Genomic DNA, 21845 nt, shown 5'->3' with positions numbered 1-21845 from the left:
TGAGCATTTAGTGGCTCCCAATTAGGAGCAGACATCCAGCCATCATCATTCCATGGCAGACATTAGAGATCTTGCTTCTTCATTGCATTTAGCCCGACCATCTCCAGGAGTGCAAAAGGAATGCAGAATACTCCTGTCCCAACCTGGGCATCGTTCACAGCCAGTTTGGACATGTAAATGACAATGCAGGGTAACTCAGAAGTGGAGGGCTATCTCCTATCTATGCAACTGGCAATTCCCTTTAGAAAAGCTCCTTATTTCTATGTTTTTTTTGGAAGCTTTTGCAATGCAACAGCCAGTGCCAATGTGCTTAAGAACTGTTGATTTTCTTCAAAAGAAGTTCTTTCCTCTCAACAAATCACCCTGAACATGGGAAGTTAGCACAGAGATAAATGTCTGAATAGAACTCCATAGGCTCTAATTTGATCCTGCTTATACTGCTGTGAGGTCATTGCAATATTATTCTAGATTCATTGCTGAGCAAATGAAATGCAGAAAGTCATAGCTTTAAGACAAAGTTCTCTCCAATCTTGCAAAACAAAGTCAAGCATTCACACTCACTGGGAGAGAGCTTGGTGTCTGGAAGGTCTGCGTCCATGCAAGCTAGAGGTAGAAACGACTTTCTGGGACACAGCTTGCCTTTTTGCCAAGGCAGAGGACTTTAAGGACTGTGACACAACGTAGAACATAACATTGTCCTCTTAACTGAGAAGTGCCTGCAGCTAGTCTATACCCTCTTTTCCTCTGTAATTGTGGCTATAACAAGGGGAAAGGGGAATGTAAACAGTTGTGCTGTTTCCTGCCCAGATCTTCAGTGGTTGATTAACACTCAGTGGACTGGTATGGGGAGGTGTGGGTGGAGATGTACCTCCATGACACCAAAATGACTTCTAGCTCTTTCTATGACTGCCACCAATTTCTCTGGTGTTTCCCCATAGCTCCATCACTGGTTTTGTTCTGATATCCCAATACTCTGCATAATTCTTGCTCAGAGAAGTTCTCCCAGTCTTGCCAGTGACACTACTTAGATGAGTAAGATGTATTCAGGAAGGTTTGCATGCCTGCCCCTTGACTATTTCTCTTTGTCTTCCTTTTTTCTCCCAGAACTACTGTGAAGTTACACTGAATCTTCCTGTTTCTGATGTTCCAGAGGTCAGGAAAAGACATCTCAGATAACTGAAACCAAGCAGACTAGAATATGAACACAGTGAGTACTTGCTTATTATTATATTATTATTATATTACTACTTCCATATTTTTACAGGAAGAATCCTGTGAGAAATTTCAGAGTACTTGTAGCTGGGAAAAAAGCTCTCAGTGACTTGTCCATGTATCCTGATCAGCACTCACCTCAGACTAGTTTTCCTTCTCATAGCCTGTCAGCAGCCCTGAGATCAAGGGGATTAAAACACCCTGGTAACTCAGTGTGCCAGTGCTCTCTGCAACAGCTGGACCAAAAATGGCCTGTGTTTGGTTCATCTTAATTCTTTTCCATCTCCCCTCTGCTCATCAACACCTGCACGCATTTGGGACCCAGGATAAGAAGACCTCTGAATTCAGCTCTAAGCAGCCAGTCTGCAATGCACATGTCTAATGCTCTGCTGGTGTGGAACCAGTATGCTGGTAATCCTGTTAGTAATGGCAGAAGCTCCCTCTAGGAAATTATAACAAATAGTCTTAAACAATTCCTGTTGACAACTTTATCCAAGAAACCATCTTCCCTGGAGACTTCACTCAACTTTTCACTAATCCCCTCCTTCCCTCAGGAGCTCTTTTGTTGAAGGAGATTGTAGGCAAACCCCAGGAATGACAGTTCTCTGTAAGCCTTGGATCAGCCTCTACATTCTTTCAATTGTCACTCCCCATCTGTCCTGTTTGTACATCGATCTTCTGGTCCAGGGATCTCTCTATTAAGTGACACATGGCTGAGTTTATTCTGCAGGACCAACGTCCAGTCTGTGCTGTTACATCTTCATTGCCAAGTCAATCTTTCTGACACTGCTTTCTGAAAAACAAAAGGCAGGACAGCTGCACAGTTTTGTTCTCTTCCACTGAAAGGTGACTTTTAAAAATAAAGCTCCCTGGACCAGACTCTGCCTGTGTTTTAAACCCAAAAAGATTTTACTTCATTTCATCAATCTCAAGAGCTATTTCAAAGGTCCTTGGTGCAATGGAGGGGAGAATCTGCCCCTGTTACAAAGGAATTACGTTAGGATAAAAATCTATGGCCTAAATCCCTGAATCAAAAGGAAAAATAAATCCTAATTCTAAATATTCTGCAGGGCTAGTGACTTCAGTTACTTTGCTAGTTAACAGCTGGTATAAAACAAGCTCTAATCTTTCTGTAGATCCAGCTACAGTTAGCTAGTACAGTAGCAGATACACATAAGGGGGACTGCATTGTTTATCTGCATTTTGAGAGGCAGCATGAGAAAGGAAGCAGATTCCACTGATCCATAGGTTCCTCCTCAGCCGGTAGATGGAAGGAGGTTGAACAGGGTGGAAAATGGATGGTGTGTTGGACTGGAGGGTATATCACCCTGGGATAGACATTTGGCACTATGTGTACCCTTCCTGAAATCAGGAGAACAAGTGGGAGACTGTGATGATGTTCTGTCCCACGCAGTGTGGCTCAGGGCCCATGGATTCATGGTTGAGCTTGGTATGTTTAGTTTTCTTGGTTCTGTCTATCTTTGTAACTTAATTCATGTTGGCCAGTGAAAGAAGGCTGGCCAATTTCATTATGTTCCCAGGAAATTCCATTCCCTCCTGTGCCAGCGTGAGACTGTTGTGCTTTAGATGCCAATCTACCTCTGATAGATTTGAAAAAGCACACAGAACCCCCCGCTTTCCATTGGTAGCCTATTAAAATGACAAAGAAATTCCTGCTACATTTATGACCTTGCTTGCATGTCTGAATCCAGATGCCTTTCTTGAAAAAAAAAAAGATTTTAATAATCCAAACACCTTCACTTATAGAATGTCTTCCTGTAATTACCCATGGAAGAAAACTTGAGTTGACATTTAAGCTTGTTTAATATGTTCTGTAAGCAGCTTAGAAAAAAGGGACACAATCACTTGGAAGCCAGGTTAATATAAAAAACCCAGTAATTTAAGAGTTTTCTACTGTTTTCATGATTTCACTATTTTAAATTACATCTCTGTGAAATACGCACAAAATCAGGTAAAACTGGCCAAACGAGTGCCCTACTGAAGTGAGTTGTCCCAGAAGCCTTAGTGGAACAGACAGCCACGTGTTTGCTGGCAGGATTAGTTCCTCTCTGATCTCACAGAGGGAACAGCCGTGGTGTCTGCACTTAGCTGAGCAGGTGAACAGGGAATGAGTTCAGGCTACCTCCAAAACCCAATCTGGCCACGAGGCTGGCAATGTCAGGTCCTTCTCAAAAGGACTTGGGGCTGTCCTGTCTGCCTGCTGTTGTCTAGCATAGACCCAGCCAATGACACTGACTGGACACATGCTGCTGACAAATGCACAAAATAAACAAAGAGAAGGGATGAATAAAAAGCTATTTTTCTGTAATTTCTTTCAATAGCAGTGATTTTAGGTGATCTTTTGGTAATGGAGGTCTTCTGTAACAAAACAAGAAGATCAAGAATATTGATGCTGGAGTATCATTCTAAAGTATCTCTTACTATAATGCAGATACAATAAAACCAAGGATGTTATGAAATAAGATGATTTTGCCTAGCTCTGCTCAGGTTTTGGCACATGCATAGGAAGCAGATATTATCATAACATTAGGCCGATCTAACACAAAACAACTCAATTTCCTGCAGTTAGCCCGGTGTTATGGAGATATAGTTGAAAACAGAACATGACCTGTAGCAGGGTAACCCAAATCATATCAGAAATGGCCAGTGTCTGCTTCAAACAACAACAGCATTTGGAGTCCTAAGGAAAAAAGTCTCCAATGATAAACTCCAGTTTCCAGATCAGTGGCTCACTATGGCAGGATGTTATGACATGGGACAAACCCAAGAAAGGAGAAGCTATGGCTTCATCCCTCCAATGGAGGACTATACGTATTGCCATAACCTCCATTGTGACTAGGCCCCCTTCAAATGAGTAGAGCTCTTTGCCATTTCTGGTACTTCAATGAGAAAATTCTGTCGTGTGTGAAATCCGTACAAGTAAGCTATAAAATGTGAACTTAACCGACATGGACAAAAGCAAACAAAGTAATCTGGTCAGCTTAAGCAAGGTGGAAATGAAACAATATTTTAAATGGAGAGGCATCAGAGGAAAGCGCACTGGACTGACATTTGGGAATATGACAAAACAACCCCCCCACACACAATGATGCCACTGTGCATTGTGCATTGGGGGCCATTGGCTTACTGAACTCTTCTTTCTGAATGTGAGAAGATTTCCCATTTTGCCCACAGCCTGGGATATGGTGATCCAGCCCTGGGTACCTGTTCTGTTCTCCCAGCTTTAATGCGCAAGGAATTTGTGTGCTCAGGGTAATGGCATCAGCTTTGATGGTGGCAACCATATGCTTACCAAAGAGGCACTCGACCGTTCCTGGTTTCTACCAAAACTTGCTTGAACTTCTTGAGAGATGGCCTTTCTGGTAAGAAGCAAACAGGTCACAGATTTCAGGTTGCAACCTCACTGCTGGGACTGTGAGCACTGACTGTCCTGTGGAGAAACCAGGTTAAAGAAAGAGCTGTAAAATGGTCCTTTTCCTTCACTGTGCTATTTTCCTAATAGTCTCCTGTGACATTACCCACCATATAAACTAATTCAGGATCTTATTTCTCACAGTTCCACTCCCTCTGATTTTTTTGGAAGAGGATTTCTTTAATCTAGGCTCCCTTCTCTAGAAATCCAATCTATGGTTTCTTTTCTTTTTTCTTTTTCTTTTTCTTGGAGCAACCAGCAAAACATTATTTGGTAGAACAGTGGTGGGAATGCAACCCGCTAATCAAAAGGATTCAAATGGATCTGTGCACTGCCAAGCTCTCTCCTTCCCACCCAGTGGAGGGGGAAAAAAAGCAAAAGAAAAAAGAGATAGAGCGAAGGCACAGAGCTTCTCTCCTTCAGCAATCTCACAAATGCAAAACCTTCCACTCCAGTGACTCCTCATTAACTTACCAAATCTGACAGTCTAATTATCGTAGCTGCTTCATGCTTAGAATAAATAAATACTAAAGTGGGTGTTTAAAGAAATTGAGCAGTGAAATTCAGTCATCTAGACAGTCAATAAAGAGAGAGTTTATTTTAAATTTTTATATTCTTATGTATTTATATCATTTTAGGAAAGATAATGAGATAGTTGTCTTTCAGGCTAATTGAGTTCCTAGGCTCATGGCTGTTTGCTGTCACCGTCTCAAACTTAGCTTTAACTTTTGTGCCTTAGAAATCTGATCTCTGCATCCCCATTTGCTCTTTTCTGCTGATAACTGGGTGAAGGCAGAAGTGCACCTAAGGATGGGAAGTTCCAGTCTGGCTGTCTTTCACAGCAAACAAGACAACTAAATCATCTTAGATTTGCATCTAAGAGTCTTAAAGGGAAAGTGGAAGCTAAAGAAGCCTCAGATATAATTTTGCAATGAGACAAAATAGGGAAAAATGTCTGCTAACCTCTGATGTGATAGAGTCTGTCTCCTTGAAGGGTATGAACAGCACTCCCCAAAAGAGCAGTTCATCTCCCAGAACAATAGGACCATTATAGAGATTCTCTGGCCTGAGATCAAGGGATTCAGAGCATTTGATCCATGTCTGTAGGACTTTGTTTCCACAAGTCATGTGGGCCAAACTCTGTGCCAGTTGTGCTTTTGCAAGAGCTTGAGCTGGGGAACGAGCAAAGGAAACTTGCCTTCTCTTCCCACCTTCCCCTTCGTCCTGTGGGCCCAGCTCCTGCAAGCACAACGTCTGCTCCAGGCCAGCACCCAGGCAAGAGCTTAGGTGAGGCGACACCTCCAGAGGCCTGCGCTCATGGCACACTGCTCCTGCTGTGATATTGCAGTGGCTCTTTCCTAGAGTGGCGAAAGTGGTGGCTTAATGATGTAATGCAAAGGCTCCGTGTCCTTCCAGTATTTACACAAGCAAATTTGCCACCACTGTGGAAATCAGGTCTGGTGAAGCGAGGGTAGTTTTGCCTGAGTTAAGTGAAGATCGGCTCTGTCACCTCACAGAAAGGACTGCTTCTGCTTCAGGAGTAATAATCAGTTGATTTGCTGCTCAACACCAACTTTGATTTATTCCCTTATCAAGGCACATTACAAACCAGATTCATACACCTGGTGGGAACTTCACACTGTGGGTGTCTGTATCTGATTTTCAATAGCAGATATCCATTTTCTGTATACAGAGGTGGGCAAATCACAGAAGCCAAAAAATGTGAGTGTATAAACCTTTCAGCTATGTAGGAGAACCGAAGGAAAGCAGCCAACCCAAACAAGATGTCCATGAAAGCCACCTCCTTTTTATATGTGTCCTGTGATAACATCTACCAGCGCTGGCTGATCCCAATAGTAATGGGACTTCAGGCTTGCAGTCATAACCTCCTCATTGCCTACACTTGCTTTGCATAAGTTTAGAGGCAACAAGGATTAAAATGACAGTGCTCTGCTAACACCAAGACTCCCCTGTCCTCCTTGTCTCTGAAAAGCTGAATAGCAGGAATTTTTAGGAGACACGGTGCAGCGTCATCACCACCTGGCACACTGGTTTTGAACTGTTGCAGGGAAGTGATAACTAGAGACTACCTGCACCCAAAAGGAGCAAGTCCCTCCTAGCCAAAGTCAGGATCAGATCCATGCAACAACTAAATCCTCCTCATGGTGCATAAATTGGTCTTGATGACCAAAAGCTACCCTGATGCTATGCCTAGGTTTGAATGTCTCCTGAGCTGTAAGAAAGGTCTCTACTGCGCCTGGACATTTAGTACAGTGGGGATATGATACACGGTGCCAGCAAAGGCCTCCCTGCCCCACCCATGTCTTGGGGTTGTCCTGCAGCTTGCTGGCCAGAGCTGTTCTCGCAGGACATTTTCTGTGGGAGCCTCCTGGTGCCAACAGCTAAATTACACTGCTCATGCTCCCCACCAGTGAGCCTACTCTAAAGCATTTGAGGGCAAAAGAGATGGAAAAGAAACTACATTTATAACTAAGAATAATAAGCGGCAATTGTTAGTTACTGTGTCTGCCCTCTGGCAGAGTGAGATACCTTCTCAGAGGGCCCTTTGCACTTCAGAACTGACATGGAGTTGAGAGCGCAGCTCTTGCTTTCTTGATTCAAGGATCACAGCTTTCTTCCAGAAGTGATTAATTGGACAGAAAACATTCTGCCTTAGCAGGCAGCAAAGGGCTAGACTGAAGTTTTATCAGAGCTGCTGTAGTGCAGGGCTGCATTGCACAAAGATTATTGTCTCAGGATTGGCACAGGGCAGAGAAAGGTAGTAAATGCTCCTGTTCTATGAAGGGACACTACCGCTGCTGCCCCCAGACTACTGCTCCTCTCCTTTGCCATATGCAGAGATGCTGGTGGCATGTACAGAATTAAGGCCTACCCAGACTGCAAGCAGTATTTGAACCTGGGCCTTGGCAGCCCTTGCTAGTGCTAGAGAGGCAAGAGCAAGCAGCTGCAGGAGACGTGCCTCTGTGGACCGGCCTCTCTCAGGGCGCAGAGAGCCTTCCTTTCCTCCAGCATGCGTTACTCTTTTTCCCAGCACTTTGCATCCAGGTGAGCATAAGCAAGAGCGTCCTGTTCCCCTCTGCTCGAGTCAACCACCAGGAAGCGAAGAGCCCCCTGCTCCCTCTCCCCATTCCTGGGGGCAGCAGCCAGTATCTAGCCGTTAGCATTCCCCTCCATAATCAGAAAGATGCTATTTAGAGGCATTCTTTTCTTTGAAACACTGATTTCCCCAATTATTTTTTCCCAGGGAATTGACCTTTGAAAAGTTTTCTCTGGCTTCCAACTTGTCACAGCAACTTATGAAAAGGACAGTTCTGGCTACAATGATTTTATAAAAATAGAAAATAATTTCTTATGGGAACCTTTTATTTTTTCAGGTGTTGTTTCCTACTTACTCTCTCACACCTTGAGATCACCCCCCTCTTCCTTTCACCTTTCATCTCCAGTTAATTCTTTGCCCTTCTGCTCTAACTTGCTCCTTCAGAGGATGGGAACTAATAGCCAGCATCCTCCAGAACAAAGTAGGAACAGAATATATTTCAAATCTGCACTGTGTTATCATAGCAACCAGAATTTTAAAATGATGCAGTTAAATTCCAAAGCAATGCGATACCAAAATGACACCGGAGAAAAAATGTCCTACATGATTATGGCAGTAGGGATGGCTACATGGAGAATTATTCAGAATCGCCTAATTTTTACAGGCCTAGTGAGTCACTCATGAATATGATCTTGCATGATCATACTGTACTTGTCTCAGCCCTATGCACTTTCATTCTGCTCCCAACACATTGGTTGCTATGATAACGCCATGTAGTTTCCTGTCCACAAGGTACTTCTCGTTGCGATGTAGGGGATAATAAATATGGGGTGGTGGATAAACCCAGGTGAAATGAATCTCTCCCCTCTCTGGAAATGTGTCGGAGAGATTGACACATTATGCCAATCTGTTTTCTCATTCCTTCTATTTCTCCTCACTCTCTCCCTTTCTCTCACACTGTCTGTCTCTGTACCTGTTTTTTTCCACACTCTCTCTCTTTCTCTTGGCACTGACACTTTCATCTTCTCCCTTGGGGATTGGAGATGTCACTGCGGGAAGTGCTTGTCCGCCTCTCCGGCAGCAGCAGAGCCCTGTGGCTTTGACAAACCTCATTTAATTGGGAGGAAGCCAGGAGGGTTTGAAAGAACTGAAACATCCACGAAACTCCTTTTATCAGGCATAATTTAAACTCTGCATGGAAAAAACCCTATATGTATAAAGAAAAGTCAACTTCCCTCCTGCTGTGAGTGCTCCCCTCCTCCCCCCCCGGCACAGGCAGGCTCCTGCGAGATTCCATCTTTTCATTTTTCTAAAAGTGTCAAAGTAGATTTGTGCTCTGTGGCTGGGTGAACAGAAAAGGAATGCAGATGTCTCTCACTCATGCACATGCACACGCACACAGAGCACCTTCAGAGGGGTGGCGGTTTGGGAGAGACGCTAGCTGGCTGCTCCTCCATTTGGGATATGTCAGAGAAGCTGGAAATTAAGTTTTCAAACAGCTTGACAACACGGTCCAAGAAGGTTTCTTCTTAATTGCCCCTATCTAAAAAAACACAACGAAGTAGCATGGCTGGTGCCCAGGAGACAGGGGAGGATGCTGGCGCTGCTTGGCCCGGTACCCGATAGGGGAGAGCTTTTCCTCCTGCGGGACGGGACCCGGAGCCTGACAGACCCTACGTTCATCGTCAGGCAGATGTGTGTGTGCTGTGTGTATGTGGCTGCGGGCTTAAAGAGAGCAGCAAAGGGAAGAAGAAAATGCAGGTAATACTGAGGGAGAACGAGTGCGACAGGGTGGGAGGAACAGCCGTTGCCTCCCAGCGTCACCAGGGAGCAGGAGGGGCGGCCCAGGGGATGAGGGCCAGCACTTTGTGCGGGGCAGCTGGGAGCCCCAGACGTCAGGAGGGACCGATGGGAGCCAGCCTGAACACGCAGCGTGCCCCAGCCCCAGGAAAAGCCTCTGGGCTCCTGGCGTACAGGCTGGGGGAGAAACCAGGTGCCCGTCAAGGCATATACACCGTAGCGTTGTAAAGGGACTGTGGTCCCCTTCTATTATTAACACAATGGTCAAGTGAAAGAAAACAGAAAAATGAGCTGTGTAATTTGCAACAGGATATAAACTTTGCAGCTTACTTGGGGCTGTGGGGGGACCACAGAAAAGAGGTGTCCAGGTAGATGTCAGAAACCTCTAAATAGCTCTTTCTTGCTGAGAGGAAATCAAGGGTTAACTTACCTGCAGGAACCTGATGTAGCTGTGGAGGCAGAGGGCTGAAGAAGGGATGAACAAGCGCGTCTTGCGCAGAGATGCGCCCCCGAGGGAAGGCTGTCAGCATTCTGGAGGCCAAATCCTCCGCTGCTGGCACCCTGCTCAGCCTGGAAAAACGGGAGAAAAAATCGCACAAGCAATGAGCACAAGCCGGCAAGCTGGAACCCCAGCTAGATCCAGCCCTTTCCAGAGCTTGAGACAGAGACAGTGGAGGGACACAGGGGATTTGAGTAAACCCACCCCAGATACGCTGGTTTCCCAGGACATTTGCTTTTCCATGTGAGCTTGATCAAGTTGCAGTGTGTACATCCATTTCAGCTCAGACTTATCTTTTCAGAGGAAATTTGAAGATAAATTGTTGTTTTGTAAAGAGAAGGTCATGAATGAAAGGGAAAATGCTACTGTGGATTACTGGGAGGATTATGCTACACATACCATAACTTGAATATCAGAGGTTAGTGTTATGGATTTACAGGGAGAAGTGCAAGTGCACAAAATAACCTAATTAACCTGCTGAGCAGACTGGAGGTCAAAATTAAGAAACTAAACAAAATACCCTTTCTCCATTCGCTACCCTTGTACCAGGAGCGCAGCTGAGTTGTAAATGTGTTGGGGATTCACTGAGACGAATCTGTTTCTCAGGATGAGTGTTTAAAATAAATGTGAGACACACACGCTGCATGCCCAGCAAATCCTAGTGCCAAGTGCCTGCCTCCTAGAGGAGAAAGCAGCTGGGGACAAGGAAGTGGAAGGGAGAAAACAAACCAACAAGCAAACAAATAAAAATAGTCACTTAGATTTACAGCTTTTACTTTGTTTGTTTGCTCTGATCACGTTTCAGCATCGGGAGGCCCAGCGGAGCCGGCCCCGCTGTGCTTCCTCTCTGCCCCCCGGTGCTTCCCCGCCAAGTGACATCGTGGCACCCGGATCCCCCTCCCTGCCACCCCCGACCTTTACGCTGCTGCACAGGACATCTGACATACTGGCTTTTTTGTTTTGAGGAGATAAAATGTTAGGAAAAAAAAGGAGAGACCCTAAGAAACACAGCTTTGTAAAAGGTATGCGGCCTCGCTGTGGTAGGTGACTGCTGCATTCTCACCTCCGGCAAAACGGCCTGCGCCCCTGCGGGCTCGGGGGGCAGGAGCCGGCACCGGGAGCCGAAGCATCCGGCCGGAGGCTGCTTGCTCGAGCTGAGCCGCAGGCTGCCGCTGCAATGGCAGGGTCGCGCTGCAGAGGCTCTGCCTGCTCGGCCGCCGCTCCCGCAGGCTCCCACTCCAGGCAGCGCCATGGTTCCGCGCTTCCCACCATCGCTGCAGGCATCCTGCCGGCGGCCCAGCTCTGCACAGAGCTCCCTTGGGTCTCTCAACCGCCGTGGAGAGCCGTGGCTGAGCGGGGCGGCGCAGCTCTCGCCTTCTCGAGAGCTGAGCGTGCTAACGCGGCAGTTCGGCCGTGCTGCCGCAGGGACTCTGAAACACGGCTCGGCTGCAGAGGCGCTGCACCAGCCCATCAGTACGGAGCTGTAGTGCAGCCTGGCAAGGGATTATGGCCAAAAAGCAGCAGCGTGATATGGCAGGGTTTCAAGGAATATAGTTATTTCTTTGTTCAGAATGAGAGAGGGCCTGTTCTCTTCTAGGGCCGGTGTTATCTGGGCTTAGGACGTGCTGAGCTTTGTGCGTTTCCGAAGATGTGTGTGACAGTGGCTGGCATTGCAGCAACCTGTGCTCTGATGAAAACTGCAGCCTGTTTGTTCAGCAGTTCAGCCCAGAGTCTGGGAAAGCCAGCTCTGAAGGGGAACGCGCTTCCCTCCGAGCTGGGCTGGCTCCAAAGCCGTGAACTGGACAGATAATGAACAACAGTAATGAAAATGTGGTTACGTCCTTCAAAGAACATTTGCTTCTTGACTTGTATATGAACATAATCCTGAGGAGAAACCCCGGGGATGATTAGTCTTTTTGTACATATCTGTAAAGCCTGTAGTGTGACAGAGCCTCCTCAAAAGCAGTCTTGGGCGGGGGGACTCTATTGTAAAGGCTCTCTGAGCTAGGTCAGGGTGCTTTGCCTGATTATAAATTTCTTTTGCAGATATGTATGTACGTATATATGTATGTATGCATGTATACATACATAAACACACATATACATATACACATATGTACATATACATATATAAATATATATGCTTGAAAGCCACTCCCTTCTCAGCACACTGGAGAGTGACTGGGAGGTGTTGGTGTGCCTGCTCAGGCTGAGATATTTAGTCACAGCCCTTGCACAGTCTTGTAGCCTTTGGCCACTGAAGAATGTGAATTTTCCCATCCTAACTAATCACAAGATTATTTCATGGTCTTGTATAAATGCTGTCCTAGTGTGTCCTCCTTAACGCTTTTGAGCAATGTTCTTACAGTCTGTTTCTAGAAATGAAAACTGGGACAGTGCAAAGTCCGTCTCAGCCTGCGCAAGAGGCCTGGGAAAGCATGACCTTTCGAATCAGACCGTGCACCTCAAAAAGCTACACACAATGTCACTGAGTCACTACTTATCTGAGAATAATCACTGCTCCTCCGAGGATAATAAACCCACTCTGTGCTTACCTCTGCTCAGACTCCGTGGCTTAACTGACATGAGATCTGCTTACTACGACAGAACCACCGCGCTCTTTCTGAACTTGCCAAAAGAGCTCATTTCAAGTTAAATGATGGCATAAAGAAACAAGTAAACCCAGAGGCCATTTTGACACTGCAGTTATAGGTAGCTTACCTGTCATAGATCATTCGGAGTCTCTGAGGTCTCCTGGAAACAACCAATTCTAGAAAGTTTAATATGCAATCACAGGATTAAACAAAAATCAAGCCAACAACCATTCTTTGAGCCTTTACAAAAACGTGCTCAGAATTTCAAAGGGCCCTATAGAATCTGTCATCTTAGTATTTATAAATATACATTATTCCTATAGGACATGAGTACCAGCATTGATGTTATTAATAAGGCTGTTCCTGTTCTGTAACCCTCTCTTTTCACACATCTGTGAGTATCGGCCTTGGGCCTGCTTCTATTACGTTTTAGTCCGTGGGAGTCTTCACTGTGTCTTCAATAAAAGCAGTATCAGTCTCCAAAGCCTTCACTCTAAGGAAGCAGAAAGAGCTTTGCAGGCCTGAACCCCAGGGATTGTCTCTGTTTGCCAAGGGGCTGCTGAGGTTCAGGTACTCCCATATAGGCATTAGAGGGCTTTTCTGCAGGGATCTGACTGAAAGGCTGGCGGGAGAGCAAAGGCTCTTGGATCCCTGTCATTCCCTCACTAAAAATGACATGCTTTGTACTTTTGGTTCAAACACCGCTACCAGACTGGATCTTTGCAGACTTTGCAGGTTTGGGAAGGGCATGTTGTTGTTGATGTTTTTAAAGGACACGTTTCTAAACATTATGGAAGATGTAGAGGAGTAAATTCTTGAAATGTTTTCTTATAAAAGATGAATTTGCTCGAGCTTAGATAAAAATATAATGGCATGAGCCTGGAAGACTCCCCTTACAGCTGATTAACAGAGACATTTTCTTGCAAACCATAGGGAAATTTCTAGGCAATGGGACATAAGCTGAACCTCACAGAAGGCTAGCCCTGTTCAGGGCTTACCTCTGAGTTTTCCCTGTTGTGTGGACTTTACCCTTTGCAAAATTATAAATGGGGTTCATGGGTGGTAAAGGAGATATGGTACCCGTAAAGCTATGTGAACACCAAAGCCCTAATGATAATTCTTCATGTCAGATCTTCTGCAGCTGCAAGGCAGCGCATAATGTGAGGTAGTTCAGCATACTCATTCCCTGAAACAGACTCCTTCCCAGAGCATCTGTCTTCCACCTCCCCACCTTTTCCCATAAAACCTGTCAGAGTACAACAGCTTGTGCAACATCAACATTTCAAGACATTTGTTTGATCAATCAGTAGGCACCAAAGTTGTTGGAGAGAGGAAGGGAAGCAGAGAGAGAGATGATGATGATGTGAATGATGGGCTAATTTTTTTAGGAAGCCTGGCCAGAAGTATGAATAAACTGACAGGTAGTTCTCTGATACCAATCCCCCTGGCTTGGGAATAATGTCCCACTCACTAGCATTGTCAGATCCTGGTTTTATAACAAAACACAAACATACGGAATGGATAGAGAAGATCCATATGGTACCAGATCAACTATTTCTTCAGGCCTGATGGAAACACCAACAGTAGGAGGAAATCCAAAGACACACAACTCGGTATGACATATCCAGATCGCTGCCAAAGATCAGTGTGCCAGAGCTCTCAGCTGTTTTTCTCCAGCACTTACAGAAAGGGCCTCACAGACATCTCTAGAGGCGCTCTCACCTCTCTCTCCCCCAAGGCAGGACCAACTAGTCCTGCCACTTGCCTGGCCTGTTCTTGTCAGGGGGTGCCCAGGCTCCCTCTGTTTCTCCCTGACTCCTTGCTTGCTTTCTGCAGGATGTTGGGGGAGGCGTGGGGGGGGGGGGGGGGCAAGCCCAGCCGGGAGAGCAGAGACCGACGGCTCCACCACTAGCCTCACCAAGGCAGCTGTAGGAGACTTAATGCAGCCCGGAGCTTCAAGGCATTTTCTTTAAAGCTAGGGAAGATGGCTTCAGTTGAGTCAAGGTGTCAGGGAGCTGGAAGGATGTTTGAGGCTGCTTTCTGGAGGGGGTTGGAGGCCCTGTGCAGGTTAGAGAGCAGCAGAAAGCTGTAATTTATACCCCGGTACAGTCTCTTGAGCGCCATTCGTGACAGCTGAGATAAAAGGTGCTCTGGCCACGGGGAAGAGGTGGGAAGGGTGCTGCAGAATAGCCTCCAGGCCAGGGCTGCACTGGCATCCCCGCGGCAGCGAGTCCCTCTGCCTTCCCATGGGTGCAGCCGTTCCTGGAGCACCAGGCAGCAGCAAGCCAGGCGCTGGGACTCGGTCACTCCTGTCTGGCTTGATGCACAGCCAGTTTGAAAAGGTACAAATGACTAAACTTTCAGCACTTAACCTTTTCAGCAACAATCTTTCACCATTAAGCTAGGCAAGCAGGTTGTTAAACCTGTCAGTTGTATCACAGTGTGAGTAACAGTTCACAATTGAAGTATGTTCCTATACCCAAATCCTACAGTAACTGCTAAAGCAGTGAATGACGATACTATCTGAGATGGGATTCATGGTGCTAGAGCTCAGATATATGTGGTTTAATATATTAGTATCTCGAATAGCTCCCTCCCAAATCAATCACTGAGATTAACTCTGGCAGCAGATTCCTCTTGGATCCTTGTTAACATTTTCGCTGGATCCTCCTTCCTTCATTTTTCCCCCTCAACTTTAATAGATTTGTAGAAATAACTTGTGCATATTGAGTAGAGACTTAATGTTTCCAGGAAGAATAGAAGCAAAACAATTTTAAAAACAGTTTGGAAAGGCATAACATTTTTTTGTATGAGGTAGAAATGTTTACCTCTTAGCAGAGCTGGCCAGAAACTTCCAGATGCTGTAACCTTCTGCCAGAAAAGTCTCATTCAGTGAGATGGAAACATGCCATGACAATATATCAGTTTCCTTTAATATTTAATACAAATGTCGAGATGACTTAAACATTGTACTTTAACTCAATTGAAAACTTTTATCATTAACATTCTTTAATGAGTTTAACACAAGAGTTAAAAAATGTGAGTTCAGTTGATAACATCAAGGCAAAATGTTTCAGTGATGTCTGAATTGAAATGCCATTTTGTCTTTGTGAGATATATTTTCAGGACTGTAAGGAGAAAACAGGATTTTCTTTACATTACCGACAGAGGTATCAGTTTGCTTACTGGGAACTGGGAGGAATACCTGAGTTATAATCTTCGCTATGTCTTGAGCAAGCCTCTGACTTTAATTTATCATTTATATAACAGGGAAATTAATAATTTTTTACAAGGGTAGTATAAGAGTCAATGAGCCAACTACTGCTGCCCCTGTCCAAACAAATCTCTCAATTCTGCTTGAGTGAGGACTGCCAAACTTGCCACTGAGTATAGAGAGCTTTGATAATAAATGGAAGATATGGGTAAGAAAACACTGTGTCTCTACTCAAGGATTTAATGCAGTTAACTAATCCACTTTAAATCAGTTCAGATTAATCTCCTGGCTGATCCCATACAGACAAACCCGTAGAGACTTCTGAGGCCCCATTGTGTCGAGGAGGGTAAGAACAGACCAGTAAATATTTTCCCTACTGTAAAGATTAAAACCAATCTAAAATTGTAAAACCATGTAAACAGTTACTCTTTAAAGGTAAGATAAAGCATATTTGGATATCATTCCAAAAAGTGGATAAACTGCTGATTTAATCTTCTTACAGTGATGATATACACATAAAATAATGGGATTGTGTAGGGCTGATTGGCTTTTCTAACAGTATGAGTAGATCTGAAAGGTAGTGGCTGGGTTTGTTATCTTCTATCAGTATGCAATGCAGGGCGTGCTAATGAGGAAATACCTTCCTCTATGAAAACCCAGGTGGAAATAGCTAATGAACTGATAATAAGGCAAGCAAGCCAGAGGACAAATGTTAAACTTTCCTAATTGATGAAGAGAGAGAAAGAGGATGCCAAGTGCTGCTGCATGGAGGCAGTGGGGTTGCAGGCTCCCAGAGACAATTCCTCTCGTTAGTGAAATCTCCGCGGCTGCAGGACCGAAGCGGAGCTCTGTCCGTGGGGCAGGCTCTGGCCTGCCGTCCGTGCCCACTGCCAGGCACATAGGAAGTCTCCCTGCAGACTGGCCATATATAATGTATATATGTGCATTAGTTACAGTGCTGCTTTTCCCATCGGGATCAAAGCCATATGCAGTTTGTTATGACAGTAAAAATTTCAGCGTTATAGAATTTAGTTTCCAACCATCCCATTTGTTAAATGAAGCATCAGCATAAAAAGTGAGATAAAAAAATAAACACTAGAGTTCAGACTTCATCCGTATTCTCAAAAATGTTATGGGAAGTTTGCGTTCAGGGCCTGTTGCTCGTTGCCTCCATCTGCTGGTGGCACCTTGGAAAAGCAAGAGATACCAAAAATCTGTGCTCGGGAGGAAAAGTTGGCTGTGGAAGGCGTCTAAAGTTCATTCAGTGTAGCAAAGCCTGCAGACATTTGAAAAATTAAGCTTACTTTAAAATCCATTGCTACATCTGAAAAAGGCAGATGTAAAACTAGTGCCTGCTGAATGAAAGGGTAGTGCCTGATGTAGGAAACTACGTTAGTCGGCCTGTGCAATCAGTCAGTGAGTAAAGCTCGCTCACAGCAAGTTGTAGCTCACTCATCACAAGTTCCCAGCATGTTATGGAAAAATACGCGCTGTTGCCTCCTCTTTGGAATCCAAATGTCAGCGAAAAGGAGACACAAAAGAGCTCAGTGCATTGGGCACTCCGGTATCCCCAGTTTGGCAAAGCACTAGCTTAATGTCATGGGCTGTGATTCCTAATCCTTTCCTGCCCTTGACCCCTGCTGTCTAGATTCAAACTTGTAACCATTAATGGGACTGGATCAAGCCACTGGCCTTCTGGTGTCACCAGTGGTGTTCAGAGGGGATTTAAACTCCCTGCTTTTCAGCGCAGTGAAATGAACACAGCAGTAGATTAATGCAAGGATTTGAGCTCACACAGCATGAGAGCTTTCAAAAATAGTGTTAACAGAGCTACAACTGCCTCTTTCAGGGGAAGCAAAATGAGGGGAACAGAACAAATGAGCAAACACAGGGCAAAGCCTCGTCGCTGCAGGCAGGGCTCCCGAGTGCCGGGGAGCCCGGGAGAGGGCCAGGGCGCTGAGACGGGGGGTGGGCGCTTGCCCAGCCCTCCACGTTCTTCAGGAGCTGGGTCTGAAGCCAGCGCTGGGATAAAGCTCTGCTCTCAGCCTCCTTGGCTGTGTGCAATTCACTATTTAACCTGTCTCTCCTGGAGAGACGGGGGAGATCGCAGTGGAGTTGGCCAAGGAAGATTTGCTTGCCCATCCTCCCTGTTCACCTGGGTCCAAACACAGGTTGAGATTTTGGCAAACTGTAGGGAATGGGCACGAGGCCCATTTCTGAACTTCTTTGTGCAAGGAGGCAGAGGGCGTAGGGTGGACCATTGCTCCCTTGCACAGTTCATCCCTGGCCAGTCACCCACAGTGGGGCCAGGGAGCTGCTCTTGCCGCAGCTGCCCTACGTGTGGCCGGCTCACAGACCCGCACAGTCCATGCTGCATCTCCTCGTCAGAGTTTGCAGCAGGATGTGCTTGAGCCCACAGTAGTGACAGAAAAACATCTAAAGGTTTCCAGCTTTCATTTCAGAGATTCCTACTAACCCACCTGGCCCAGGAAGCCTTCCAGTAACAACCTCAATCTGGGGCTGAGCCGACACTGCTGAATCCAGTGGGAGTTTTGCCATCGACTTCAAGGAGAATAGGATCACACCTCGGCGCTTTGTTTTGTGCTGCGTTCGTTCTCTGCCTCGGGCAGGAACCTGTTTGTTTGTTTGCTGCCTGTGCTCGCTGCGAACATCAATAGGACTAGCTAAAAGCATGCGAGCTATCCGATTTGGGGAAGCGCTAGAAAGTTTGTTTGCTTATCCGAACTGTCCCAGGCAGTCGGATTCACACAACTGGGCTGCGGATATTCTCAAGAGGAAGGGTTTTCTCAGGCGGGCCCCACAGCCGCCATTTGGGCCGAGGGTATCCTGGGAGGCAACAGCCTTGTGCTTCAGGGAGGAGAAGGGAAGTGCGCAGGGGCGTGTGAATGGCAAATAGCTTTAAACAAAAAGGCTGATTTGTTTTCGTACTGGCAGACCCCTCAAAAACTGGCTTGATTAAGTTCATGACTCGAGTAAAGAGCCTAGCCCTGTATGTCTAGCCTTATTCTCTCCAGACTGGTTTGTGCACTGCAGGTTCAAGCCAAGTGCTTGGTTCCCATGCACAGCTGGGGCAGCTCAGAGCCCCTCGTGCAGGGGCTGAGGAGCGGGAAGGGATGCTTTCTCCCCAGCTGACACAGCAGCTGCCCCAAACACTGGCTCAGCGCCCCTCTCCCATGTGCTTGCGAGCACGGTGGGATGCTTGCGCAGGAAGGTGTTTGCCAGTTCCTGCGCTTCTGGTGTGCTCCAGCCACAGAAGCTGCCAGCATCACGGGACCACAGCACAGCACCGGTCAGTTCTGCCCAACTTGAGTCCGCAAGCAAAACTTTCCATCAAGTCTGAAAGCAATCCAGACTTGAAAACAGCTTATGATGGCTACACAGGTCTGTACTGTTTCCATGCTGCCTAGATGCCTGTCTTCTCCCTCCCAGCCTGGCCCTTGGCACCCTCCACAGCTGCAGGGGACAGCGCGGCTACTCAGACAACACGGAGCTAACGGGCAGCAACACTCAGGGCAGTCTGGGCACTCACGTACTCTGTGCCCTCTGCGCTAGTTACTTTCAAAGCGTAGCATTAATGCTAGCTCTTCCACCTTGTCCCTCTGTATAGTATCTGGGATACCTAATCTTCGTCGATGTTGAGAGCTTGGCCTTGCATGAGATGACTGTTGTCAGAAAATTATTTGTGATCAATTTGTCCCACATGTGAGCATCTCTTTCCTCCCAGAGCACCCGTGCACAGCTTGTAGAGTACCCAGCCGAGCTTTCGGCAAGTTAGAGAGGAATGTGCTCCCTCCAACTGTCTGCTCTGTGCCTGCTCCCTTTCCAAATTAAACTTGCTGTGGACGGCGACACATTCCCATTTCACGCTGGTTTGATTAATGTGTCTCAGCTAATTGTGTGAGGGATTCCAGGCCTTTCGGCTGTGAGACCAGGTTATTGTTCAGGCAATGGCGGCTACCATGTGAAAATGGGGGATGTTTAGTGTTCATGCACCAGAATCAAAGGAGGGGCATCTTGGACTGGGTCACAGAGCAACACCCACTTCTTTGAAAAGATGTTACTATGCTCTACTAAACCTGTAAACCTCCTGCTCAAAGCACATCTTCTCCCTCCTCCTCTCCCCCCTGCTCTTTTTTTCCCTTCCAGATAGACAGACTCCCCCCACCCCTCTCCTAGGGTACGAGTGAGAGAGAATGGCTAGATGGCGGATGGACAGATTTCACATTCTAGGGTTTTTAATATTTCACTTTTATATTTCTCTTAGAGAATGATCCTGCTGAGAGGCTGAGAATCAGTGCTCATCATTTCCCCCTCACTGACACTTGAATATAGTTTCCCAAGAGAAAACATTAAACAAAAAGAGAGAGGGGGGGAAGACAGAGTGAGAGTGAGAGAGAGCAAGAGTGACTGAGCTTGCTTTTCAAAGCATACTTCTCAACCTGCCCACATCAAAATAAGAGACAACTGGCCCTTTGAAGTCCAGGACACAGACTTCTCTACCAGCCCATGTGGAAATAAAAGAAGCCAGCTTTATAAATCACACAGATTTCTCACCTTGCCCACATCAAAATCAGGGACAGTGACCTTTAAAAATGAGGTTTAAAGGCCCCCAAACCAATCTCCATAAAAATAAGGAGAGTTCGGATAAACTATGTCTCCAGAAACCCGTCAGCTTTTCCAGTCTGAAACAGGAGACACTGGTCCTTTACAGAGAGGAGCGGAGACTAACTGAATTGTCAGCATTTGCAACAATGAAATCTTCCATCAGCTTAACGTGTATCTAGCTCTCAGGGAGGCAACTTTGGCATGCTGGTACCTTTGCTTGTATCCTAGTCCATCGGTCCTACAACAGCACTATTTTTATCATATAGCTCAAGGGATTTACTAACACTGAAGCACATAATGTTGAAAAAGCACAGGGTTTTTCACAGCGAGAATTACTGATTCAAAAATTATTAAATGGTTGGTACCTCAGAGAAAAAGCTGACGCTCTGGTGAGTTAAATCCTACCTGGCTTATAGTTGGGGAGCTTGGAAAGTCCTGGCCAGGTGTCCTCATTTGGGACCCCCAATACCTGTGTAAAACAAGGATGAGAGTGAGAAGAGCAATAAGCTCTGCAGCATCGTGCATTGGTGTGAAGCTGGAGGAATCAGTCTCCGTGCAGAGAGAGTGTGGCCTTTACTGTGAATCAGCGTGGATTCACACTGCTCCAGCCAGCACTCGATCTACGTCTGTGTATGAAGGACATTGACATTTTAGCATTTGTTTTTATAACAGAAAGGGTCCTGCTGAGATTTAGTGTTATTGCTGCTGGGAATATCACTAAAGGTGCATGCAGCTTCACTGACGGGTGCCCCTTACTCGGGTATTTGCCAGACCAGGGTCACGTTGTTCAGCTCTGTTCACCACTGAAGTTGTCCTCCTGCACCAAAAGTGCCCCCAGGACTTACTCTGCCCACTCACACTGGCACCTCCTGCTACGCTCAGCGGTAGCGCAGGCTGGGAGCTGTAATGGAAACCCCCGCTGCTCTGGGGTGACAAAGAAAAGACGGTAAACAGGTCTCCTGGCGGGTGCTAGAAAACAGTTCAGTGTCTCATCCTGAGGGGTCCAGAGCTTCAGCAGTGTCTTTGGTCTTTACTGTGAATTATGAGCTTCAGAAGTAGGTTTTCACTAAGCAAAGTCTAGTCCAGTAAAGCTTCCTCCAACCTCATTGTAGTTGCTGAAATGTGTGAGATCAAGCATATCTCTTTCTGTGCTGGTTGCAATTGCAGATGTTTAGTGTCATTAATATGATTTACCACATGCAAAGTGCCTTGTGCCTATTGGGATGGATGACTTATGCTGAAGAGGTAAAGCCAAATATCCGAGAAGAGTTCACAGTGTGTGATATGGTGTTATAGATCCGCACTGCCATCCCCAAGTATTCAAAGCTCATCATCCAGGTAACTCCCCAAATAATCAGATTGCCTTAAAAAAATCTGAAATTCTAATATGAACAATGTTAGGGCTTTTT

At 46.1% G+C, this 21845-nt stretch overlaps 1 protein-coding gene across 1 annotated transcript in view; it reads right to left on the bottom strand.

Moving 5' to 3' along the window:
- Positions 1-1205: 1205 nt before the first annotated feature.
- The window catches only part of CDK15 (cyclin dependent kinase 15), a 42868-nt gene continuing 22228 nt past the window's right edge, over positions 1206-21845 (bottom strand). Inside the window, exons 9-13 of the mRNA XM_026109939.2 lie at positions 20842-20905; positions 12724-12772; positions 9934-10073; positions 4526-4663; positions 1206-2005 (exon numbers count right to left, since the gene is read on the bottom strand). Coding sequence (XP_025965724.2) covers positions 4554-4663; positions 9934-10073; positions 12724-12772; positions 20842-20905 — 363 coding nt within the window. The 3' untranslated portion in view covers positions 1206-2005; positions 4526-4553. The remainder of the gene's footprint in view (positions 2006-4525; positions 4664-9933; positions 10074-12723; positions 12773-20841; positions 20906-21845) is intronic.

The sequence above is a fragment of the Dromaius novaehollandiae genome, chromosome 7 (genome assembly GCF_036370855.1).
Source record: "Dromaius novaehollandiae isolate bDroNov1 chromosome 7, bDroNov1.hap1, whole genome shotgun sequence".
Taxonomy (NCBI): Eukaryota; Metazoa; Chordata; class Aves; order Casuariiformes; family Dromaiidae; genus Dromaius; species Dromaius novaehollandiae.
Note: the sequence above shows the minus strand (reverse complement) of the source record. Positions and strands in the feature narration are given on the sequence as shown.